At 41.5% G+C, this 10,490-nt stretch overlaps 1 protein-coding gene across 2 annotated transcripts; it reads left to right on the forward strand.

Annotated features, from left to right (window-relative positions):
- The first annotated feature begins 377 nt into the window (after positions 1-377).
- zc3h14 (zinc finger CCCH-type containing 14) lies at positions 378-6,960 on the forward strand. Of its 2 annotated transcripts, none has more exons than XM_005460277.3 (17): positions 378-538; positions 875-917; positions 1,016-1,130; positions 1,210-1,250; positions 1,372-1,516; positions 1,977-2,280; positions 2,365-2,528; positions 2,771-2,871; positions 2,974-3,132; positions 3,490-3,558; positions 3,713-3,851; positions 4,713-4,915; positions 5,033-5,171; positions 5,275-5,417; positions 6,342-6,424; positions 6,531-6,637; positions 6,746-6,960. In XM_005460277.3, the coding sequence occupies exons 1-17, from the start codon at positions 503-505 to the stop codon at positions 6,747-6,749; spliced, it is 1,995 nt and encodes a 664-aa protein (XP_005460334.1). In that variant the 5' UTR covers positions 378-502; the 3' UTR covers positions 6,750-6,960. The 2 variants fall into 2 exon arrangements, with proteins under 2 accessions (XP_005460334.1, XP_005460335.1); XM_005460278.3 differs by having other exon boundaries at positions 398-538; positions 6,345-6,424.
- The last annotated feature ends 3,530 nt before the right edge of the window (positions 6,961-10,490 follow it).

Genomic DNA, 10,490 nt, shown 5'->3' on the forward strand with positions numbered 1-10,490 from the left:
ATTGTAAGCATTGTGTCTGGTCACTCCTGTGTACATAGAGTAAGGACCTTATGCATACTGTTTATACTGTCTGTGTATCTGGATACCATAACGTGTAAAAACTGAATAAACTAAGCTTTGCAGAACACGCACTCCCTAGGAGAGTACTAACATCTCTTTCCGTCTTAGAGTGGACTGATGACCATCCAGGTCCTCTGAGAGGTGTTGTGATTGAGACATGGTTCATCCCAGCTTCAGTCACCCAGCACTTTCAAACCCTTTCCTTTAATTGAAACAAGTTTACTTTTTCCAGCATCAACTTAAAGTGATTACTCTACATGCTGAACAAAGACATAAAGACATCACAAACGATAGAGATAGACAGGTGTATGCTTTTTGTCCCTATTCGGTTGCCTTGATTTGTCACGTGATTCTACGTCACATTTGTCCCTGGTGTTTAGCGGTGCAGCTGGAAAAACAGTTGCCTCTTTTACAACTAATTCGCTTGATTCAAACAACGATAATGGAAATCGGTACAGAAATTAGTAAGAAAATAAGGGTGAGTAACAGTGCGGGTTGAATCTGAGTGGTCTGCGTGGTTAATGTTTGCGTAACAAAGGAGCTACAAGCTAACACTGGCTCGCTAGCTTAAATGTGTCAGGCTAGCCTATCTTATTGTTTTTATTTTCAAGGCCGAGGGATTGGCACCTCACTCCGGCAGGCATCGTTATAGACTCAATAATTTCTTTTTGATTTGGACAGTTTCCACAGCATAAACTCAGTGCTACGTTAAGTTAAACCTTGGGTTGTTGATGAACGATACCAGCGCAGCTAGCTACGCTATCTAGAATTTGTTGAAATAACATCTTCCGGTTGTACTGTTAATCTCTTCCAGGCTGCTATCAAAGGAAAGCTTCAGGAGCTTGGTGCATATATTGGTACGTGAACGATATTCAGTGATTACCTCTGAGACAGCAGTTACCTGGTTGTGTAGTCTTTTCATACACGATGTGCGTGTTTTTATTTTTCTTCTCAGATGAAGAACTCCCAGATTATATTATGGTGATGGTGGCAAACAAGAAAACCTCCCAACAGATGGCCGACGACCTCTCTCTCTTCCTCGGAAACAACACGATTAAGTTCACAAGCTGGTGCGATTATATTGTTTATTTGTAAAATATGAAAGAAAGTTGTACCTTTATGCCTCAACTTTTGTTTCTTCATTTTTAGGCTCCAAGGTGTTCTGGAGAAATTAAGATCTGTTGCAGCAGGTAAGCTCGGCTGCGTTGAATACATCCCTGCACTTTTTAATCAGGAATGGGAAGTTTGTCTTTTTAATGAACATGTGAGGCTCAGGAGTTTAGCATTGCTCGTGTTGCTTGGTTTTTCCAGAGCCCGCATCCCTCAAGCAGCTGCAGTCAGATGGCGCTACTGTGAGCGGGAAGAGCCGATCGTCTATAGGTGAAAACGGCCGAGCGGAGGAATTAAGAGGAGATAGGACAGAAGCCCGCGTATCCAGCTCCGCACATGAGAGCAGGTACCTGACGCAGTAGTTTCTCAGGTTGCCCCCTAATGTCCAAATTATGGTTCAGCAGGAAAATCTATGTAGTAACTTACAGCAAATTGTGAATTGATTGCACATTGTTTGGGATAATTTTGCTCATGCTGATGTCTCCAACCACTATTTTTCCTAGTTTGACTGTAGTAATATCCATTTCCTCTTTGGCAGGTCTCATAAATGGTGGCTCACTTCTTCTCTGTGTTTGTATTATTTGTACTGTTAAAGGTTATTGTTATAGTTTTTTATGATGTAAGTCAGTGATAATTCACACAAAACACAAAAACATGTCCGGATTTCCCCCCAGAAAGTATTATGATGTTAAAAATGACTATTTACTGGAACAAAGAATTACTCATCAACAAAGAAAGTCTTGGGTCAGGGCAGACCAGTGTGTATGTGGTTACATTTTTCTTGTATTTTGTTTGTCTGTTATCAGGAGGGGGACCTTGGAAAAGGGTTCCTCTCGGCTCTCCTCCAGTGTTAGGCCCCTGGTGGAGCTGCTCCCATCCGAGGCAGTTCTTGACATCAAACCAGAGATGGACGACGACCTCATCGCTGACGAACCTTTAGAAATCAGCACCAACCACAGTCGTACACACGGAGCAGCTAGCAGACACAGCGCTGATATCTATAGACCCGGTCAGGGCCAGTTCACATCAGTAAGCTCTGCGGAAGCGTCCTCTCACGCTAGGCAGCAGGGCAGCAGAACCAGCAGAACCTCCAGAACTGGATCCAACAAGGTATTATCAGAGGGATTATTTTGCTCTGTTGGCGGTGTGTTAGGTAGTTGGATATAGTAATAATGCCTTGCTTTCACCGTTCAGCAAGAAGAGTTTTCAAGGAAGCGGAAGGCACCGGTAGCAAGTTCTGTTGTAAGAGTGAACCGAGATGCAGACGAGGACAGCGACGATGTGGACGAGGACGAAAGCAGCTACAGTGGCAGAGGCCTCTCCAGTAGAGTGTCCCTCCCCTCCAAGCCCGAACGGAAGTCAGTATGAACACTTGATGTCATATTAACCTCAGGGTTGGGTTTATACTGTGGAAAGAAAAGGGTTAAGTAAGGTAATGTTTATCTGCCTCGTGGATGCTTTTATTTATGGGACTTTTTTAGGTTGGTTGTACTCAAACCACATGTGTGTTTTCTTGCAGTAAAGCTTAGGAAGTGAGTCACAGATGATCAATTTTGCGCTTTGCTGAGCTCTAACAGTTTTGAGGTTTGTATTGTTTCAGACCTACTCTCCCACCAGCCAAGCAAGCCAACAGAAATCTGATACTGAAAGCCATCTCTGAGGCACAGGACTCAATCACCAAAACGACTACCTACCCAACAAGTGCGTTCCCACTGTCGTACATTTAACCACAAACATCCTGTAAGTTAAGCTGATTTTCCATTGTTGTTTGTGTCATTCTCTTACGTTGACCTTTCCCCGCAGTACCACAGAAACAGACTGTTCCTGTGGCGCCTCGTACTCGTCTTGCCAGCAGTGAGGAGATGAGTGCAGCCATTCAGCTAGTCCAGGAGCACCTCCACAGCCTGGCGCCCCGGGTGCAGACCTACACCGCCACAGATCTACCTCCCTCCAGAACATCTGGTACATATAATAGAGTTTCATGCGCACAGATGATCACATAGTCTCATTAGCTCACAAGTATATGTCTGTTTGCAACCTATGTCTGATGTTTTGTAGCTGAAGGACCAGATGACCATAATTATTTATGTCTATATATATATTTTGTGTATGTCACAAGCCCGAATGGTTTTTATTTGGATGATTAGCGTATAGCAGAACTATGGATCATCATAACTGAACAGCATAGTAATGAAATAGTTGTATAATTAGATATGTGTTGACTTCGGCAGGCAAGTAATAATTTTAAAAAACTTTGTGACGTTGTTTTGTTTGTTTTATTTAATTAATTAATTAATTAATTAATTAATTGTATTCTAGCTCCAACCAGATCGTTAGCATCGCGACTTCAGTTGGAGAGCAGCGATAGAGGAGAGCCAAATGAATATGGTGAGTCTTAGTTTTAGACAAGCAATTTCCAAATGATATTCCAAGGAACTTTAGAAAGTTTCAAAACTATTGAGAAGTAACGAGTCTTCCCAAAAACACTTGATAGCTCCCAAAATTCTATTTACATATTTTTTTCAATCTGTCATGCCTCTAGGGGTGGAGGTCACTGCAGGCGGTGAAGTGAAGACATTTGATACGCGTTCTTTCATAATGAGTCGACCACAAGTGGGAGAATCTCCAGTTGGAAATCAGCAGCAAGTCCTGTCTGCTGTACCACGCACCGTCCAGACCAGGTACACAGACACATTATTGTGTGTGTATTTTTTACTGAGGTGCCATACACAAGGTGTCTTTCCATTATTTGGAGTGACTTATTGTAACATCAGGGATCAGGCTGAGTGGTGGCACAAAGTTGGTTGTCAACGCAATGAGTTCTCATGAAACAGGTGCTGTTGACGTCTGATCAATCGTTGTGTCCTGGCAGCAGAGCGGCTGACTTTACAGATGACGATAAATCTATAACATTACAAAAATATGAAGATCTGAAACATACATTGCAGACAAAGCAGCAGCGTGTGTGTGTGCACATGACAGGAAAAGCACTTATAGAACTGGTACTGTCCATACTGTATAGATGTGTGAAATGGGAAAGAAAAGCAGCAAAAATTCAAAAAAATCATTAAGATGCAGGAGAATTTGGTGGGTTATAATCGAGTATTTCATTGAATTAATGTTTAAAAGGCAGTTTTAGTTTCTGTTCTTTCACCTGCAGACTCGGTGTTGTTTAATGGTCTGAGAGTAATGAATGATAAATAAAAACAGAATTCAAACGTAGGCTCATGTAAGTGTGATGTAAGGTGAGCAGGAAGTGCAAATAAGTTTACTATTTGACGATCACTTATTACAGTGTTATTTAATGGTGATGCTATTGATTGGCCAGTAGGTGGTGCTAGTGTTCCTGTTGACGATGTTACGAGGATGTACCTCGAAAGGAAGTAAACCACCTTTGTAGTACAGAAAACCCAGAGTTAACCGCGAAGATAAGACCATATCCTGTTTCATAGTACAGGCCTGTGTCTTTGTATAAATAAGGAGACGTTTGTGCTATTACTGGATTGTCATTTCATCTGTTCTGTTTTTCTGACTTACCCTAGCAAGGAGAGAGGCGACTCTGCCAGCCCAAAGTTCATAGTGACATTAGATGGGGTACCGAGCCCGCTTGGTAACCTTGCAGACTGTGAAACTGACCTGGATGATGTGAGACCACCTGCAAACGTACCTGACGCAGCGAGCCATGCCCACAGAGAGCCCAAAGTCAGCGTCCTCCAGAGGTTACAGGGAGGCGTCACATCAGAAGGTGTGTGTGGGCTCAGCAGAGTTATTAAAGTAATATGATAATCAGCTATTTTATTTTTGTTTTGCATTTTAAAGCCAAGTTTTAGCCTCTTAGTCCTGTCCTTTTATCTGTTGACAGATGAGATGATGGACATTGACATGGCAGAGGAGAATGCGATCCCTTTGAAAAAACAAAAGGTCATGGAGCGATGCAAGTTCTGGCCGGTGTGCAAAAGTGGGGATGAGTGTCTGTATCATCACCCAACAACACAATGCAAGTAAGTAGCTATGTTAAATACAATAAGAATTATTGTTTAGGGTAATTTTTTATTACTTTCAGTCATAAGTCCTGATTACATGTGTTTTGCTTTTTTCCTTGAGGACTTTTCCAAACTGCAAATTTGGGGATAAATGCCTTTTTGTGCATCCAAATTGCAAATACGACGCCAGGTGTACAAAGCCAGACTGTCCCTTCACTCATGTGAGCCGCAGGAGCACGGCTGCACCTCCTCCACCCAGACCAGGTACTCTCTCGCCAGCTTGACCTATGCTGGGTTTCCATCTAGCCTCCTTCTCTTCTTTCCTTTTATACTAAGGCATGTTCACTAATGGGATTCTGACTAAATTCTATCAAAGAGATTAGTAGTTTAAAAATTTTCAGCTATTGTGTAAATTTTCAGCTGTTTAAAGTTAGCAGGTGAAAATGCATTCATACTTTTACCTTTGACTCATGTAAAACACTTGAATCTTCAGCCACTTTTGTTGCATTATTCTGAATAAAGTAGACCTAACCTGAATGATACAGATCTGAAGTCTTTGCCAGGCTAATCTACACCTGTGATATAGATTATCTGTTTCTCAGGTCAGACTGTTGGTAAAGTCTGAAATAATCACGCAGAGTAGATCTTTGTCAAGTGCATTGACCCGACTCTATCTACTTGTTGGTCTTTGCTCAGGCATCTAGTGCTTGCGTCTGTGGAAACCCCCAATGCTTTTTTTAAATCTGATTAACGAAGATAAGACAGGACCTTGCTGTTCCCTTTTAGACTAAAGGTGAAAGCGTGTGTTGGGCTTAGAAAGAGGGCACAGAGTCTAAATGCTCCCTGTGGGAGGACGGCCTTGAGAACTGGGTGACAGTACATTCACCTCTGTTGTCCTTGGTGTCGAGCTGACTTGGCATCTAAGTCTCCTGAAGTTGCATTCCCGTGTGAATTTAAAAACTGTCTCACAAAAACTGAACAGTGGCCCATGTCAGAATTCGAATGAATCATTGTTGATTTCCTCCCCCCAAAATTGTTTTTAATTATGTCAATGTTATAACAAAGAAGTCCTTATCGGTTTCCCTCAGACATTTAATGTGACACTGTTTTTATGTATCCATAGCACTTCCATGTTTCTAAACTATCATAATCATCCTGATATCTTATCCTTGACCCTTATGTTTGCAGCAGTGCAGCAAACCCAGCCTACCAGCATCTGTCGCTTCTTCCCAGAGTGCAAGAAGATGGACTGTCCATTTTATCATCCCAAGGTAAAAACACTGCACAAGAGCTGTTTTTGTACGACGCAGACTGATTGCTTTCAGATTCCCAGCGAATCAGTTTTTTTTCCTCCTTGTCTCTCCTTCTTAACTACAGCCGTGTCGTTTTGCTGCGATGTGTAAACGAGCCGGGTGTACCTTCTACCACCCGACCACAACCGTGCCTCCAAGGCACGCCCTGAAGTGGACAAAAGCGCAGAGCAGGTGAACAGATAATGCAACTCAGATAAAGACCATAATTTAATATTTAATTCAGCATTATTTGTTTAATTTGATAATGCACCTAATAAATATGGTCTTTCTCTCCTGCAGCTAAAGTACAGAGAGTCCGGCAGAAGCCCGATGGTCAGCGTTTGAAGCTGTGGAAAGTCCTTGTGTCTGTGGGCTGTCAATATTTCATTTACCGAATGTTTCAATTTGTTTTAATGTACTGTTTGGAGTGATTTTTAAGGAAATAGTTTTTTAAGTTGAAGAGTCGAGTTTTTGTGGGTCATGCTGTCAAAATAATAAATACAGTTATATAAAAATCTGTTTCACGTCATCATTTTGCTCATGCTATTCATGTACTTTGGTGGGACACCGACCTAGATCGGTTTAACTGAAGGTATGGCAAGTCGTACGTATCGTGCAGTAACATACACTGAAAAAGCATAAAACACGAACATGTTTGACCTTTTTTTGCTTATCAAAATTCTGCTGGAGTGACTTTATAAAGTCTGCAGTTGTTTTTATTAAATACAAACGGATCCAACCAGACTGTAAAACATGCAGTCAGTGAGCTAAAGACGCCTTCAGCACTGCAGCTGTGCGCAATAACAGCTGCATCCTTCTAAAGTGTGAAAGCCACTTATTACCAATCATTTAAATATAGAAATAGTCCCACACCTGCTCTCATTCACCTGGTGACTATAGACAGATGGTTGTGTGTCTTTTGGCCTGTGTTATAGCAGGATGGTGGAGGATATCCTGTGCGATTGGTTTATTTCTAGAGTTAAGTGTGTTTCTAGAGTTCTTTCCAAAACTTGCATTACAGGTGCCACTGAGCAATCTGAGTTATGCACATTCATATGCAGTTATCTGTTTATAGAGATTACCCTGTTAGTAATTGTGCTTTGCCAAATTTAGTTTAAACCTTGAGAAACACCCAATGTCTCAAATTCAAAACGTCTGTATAGATGTACTGGTTGATTTATGATTGTGGAAAACAAGCTGACTAACCAGTAATAATGAGACAATTTTTGTGATTCTGAAAAGTATAAACATCAATGTTTTTGATATCATGATTCGGGATCAGGGATGTGGCACTCATGCTAATGACTTGTTGAATTATAATCGGTAAAACATATATCATACATATCTATAAGGAATGGTATGGCGTCATATTGAGCCTAAGACAGCATTCCTTGCAGAAGGTATAACCTGGAATCAGTTTTTGGCTTTTGTGACTTTTATATTTCCTTTATTTATCCAGCTAGAATGTGTCATTGACATTAATGGGCAGCCGAAATTGCATTATAGTTATATAAAGATATTTAAAGTGACCAAAAAAGGACTGCATTGAGTATAATGTAGGTTCAGTAACACAGTCATAAAGGAACTTGCAAAACAGGGATTTCTTCATTTTATATGCAATCCCTTTATAAATACAGTTGAATACAATATAGTAACAATATAAACAAAGACATTCCACATATGCATCTCTCTATAGGCCTATATATAGAGAGAGAGAGATGAAAGAGACAGAGAGACACCGGAAATCACTTTATGGCAGACGATCACGTTTTGGTACAACACCGGCTCTGTAGCGTCTTCGTGATGACGTCACATGACTCACAGTTAAAAGCTCTGTGAGCGTGCCTATTTCTCGCCGGGTGCGGTGGCGCGTGCCTGTAATCCAAGCTACCGGGAGGCTGAGGTTGGAGGATCGTTTGAGCTCAGGAGCTCTGAGCTGCAGCGGACTATGCCGATCGGGTGTCCGCACTAAGTTCGGCATCGATATGGTGATCCTGGGGGAGCCCGGGACCAACAGGTCGTCTAAAGAGGGGTGCACCGGCCCAGGTCGGAGACGGAGCAGGTCAAAGCCCCCGTGCTGCTCAGTAGTGGGATGGCACCTGTGAATAGACGCTGCAGTGCAGCCTGAGCAATACAGCGAGACCCAATCTTTATACACATCATTATACCTGTCTCTACATCACACAGCAGCCTCATCAGCACGTCTTTGTCTTTTTCATTTACGTCAAAAACACTCACAAACCTGCTGCTCTGCTCGTCCTACACCACCTCCACCTGCCGCACAGCGGCAACTACAGCCTCCACCCTAAATACTCCTGCTGGCCCACAGGTGGAGACAAACTCAAAGTAGAAAATTTATTCTCTAACTTTTTGTCTGGAACACCTGTTCAATTGAGGAAACATAAAATGGGGCCGCCAGGAATTAAATTACTTGTACACAATTGTGCGATTTGCAGCCTTTAATCACAAGTTTAAAAGACTGTCTTGAAATCAGGTGTAAAACCAAAGAAAGATCTCAGATGCTTGAATTACCAAATCACAATGAAACAGTCGCATCAAAGCACTTGCTACTGTAAGGTGAAGATTCCACCGTATTGCTGAGAAAAAACCTAATAATATTTTTAGAACAACCTTTTAGAAAGGATTGGCGACAGTGGGAAGGAAAAACTTTCTTTGAACAGGAAGAAACCTCCAGCAGAACCAGGGTCAGGGAGCCACAGCCATCTGTTGTGACCAGCTGGAAGATGAGGGGAAAGAGAAAAAAAAGCACAGAGAGACAGACTACATCAGAGAGAAGACAAAACTTTAAGTCCTGCAGTAGTATGAGCCTACAGCAGCATAACTAATGGATGGTTCAGTGTCACTTAATCCAGCCTCAACCATAAGTTTTATTAAAAAGGAAAAGTTCTTAGATGACACCTTACAGTTGTACTTGGTCTGGTCTTGGTGGCTTCCCTCATAAACTACCAGGTAAAATTAGTGCTGAGTCCCATCAGTGCTCTGAGGTCATTATTAACTAAGTAATCATTTTCTTTAAATGCCTTCATTGTGTTTTATTCTGTTTCTGTCAGCGCACAAACATTTTTTTTCTTCAGAACAAAAAACCCTCACCGTGTGGTGAACTGCATTACTTACCCTTTAGGGTTTAACCCACTCATTGAACATTCAACATTTCAACTCCACTAAATAACAGTTACTTAAAAAGAACATTTAAACACCAATGACAGAGAAGATTTTGCATAATCTTCATGGGCACAACCCACATACATGGCATGACACACAAACACATACACGCATGCAAGTAAGTTCCCTGACTTTTACCTGACCAGAAATCTTCCCAGGAGGGACAAACAGCTTGTTTGACATTTCTGTCAACTTCCAGTTATGCTCATTTGTTAGGAGAGGGACACTTTAAACCTTTAACACATCAAAAGCCCAGCGAGCCTCTGAAATCTCCTATGTGGGCACGGTGTGGCCTTTGAACTTCATTTCAAATATTTCGTTTTCAGCTTTGTTGACTTTGAATAAAACATGGACTCTCAGTGAGATCAGCACACAAACAAATTAATGACTTGGATGCTGCGACTGTTTTACCCTTTTGTTTTTTCTTCTCTGCGGGGTGCCGATGATATCACACAAGCAGCGTCAGCCTGAGTAAAATACCAAAACCCGGTCTTTTTAAACCACTCACACGACAAAAACCATCATTACACATCATTTTCCATCATTCATGAGTTTCATCAGCCTTTCTTTTATCTCACAAACAAGCTGCTCTGCCTGTTCTACACCACCTCCACCTGGAGGTTAGCCGCAAATATCAGTACTGCAAGAAATCCATGTGAGACGATTCCAGTTAAAGAACTGTTCAACAAATTAAGTTAATTAAGATAACGATGAGTGACAGTGATGGAAATAGAAGAACAAATTATTATTTTTTTCTTCTTCTTTTTTTAATACCTATCTTAACTGACAGTATTGTTGTCCACACTTTTTTCATTTAAAATAACAGCGACTGACAGTCCTTGGTATCAGTTCCCAGCAGGAG

This window comes from Oreochromis niloticus, linkage group LG15, assembly GCF_001858045.2.
Source record: "Oreochromis niloticus isolate F11D_XX linkage group LG15, O_niloticus_UMD_NMBU, whole genome shotgun sequence".
Lineage (NCBI taxonomy): Eukaryota > Metazoa > Chordata > Actinopteri > Cichliformes > Cichlidae > Oreochromis > Oreochromis niloticus.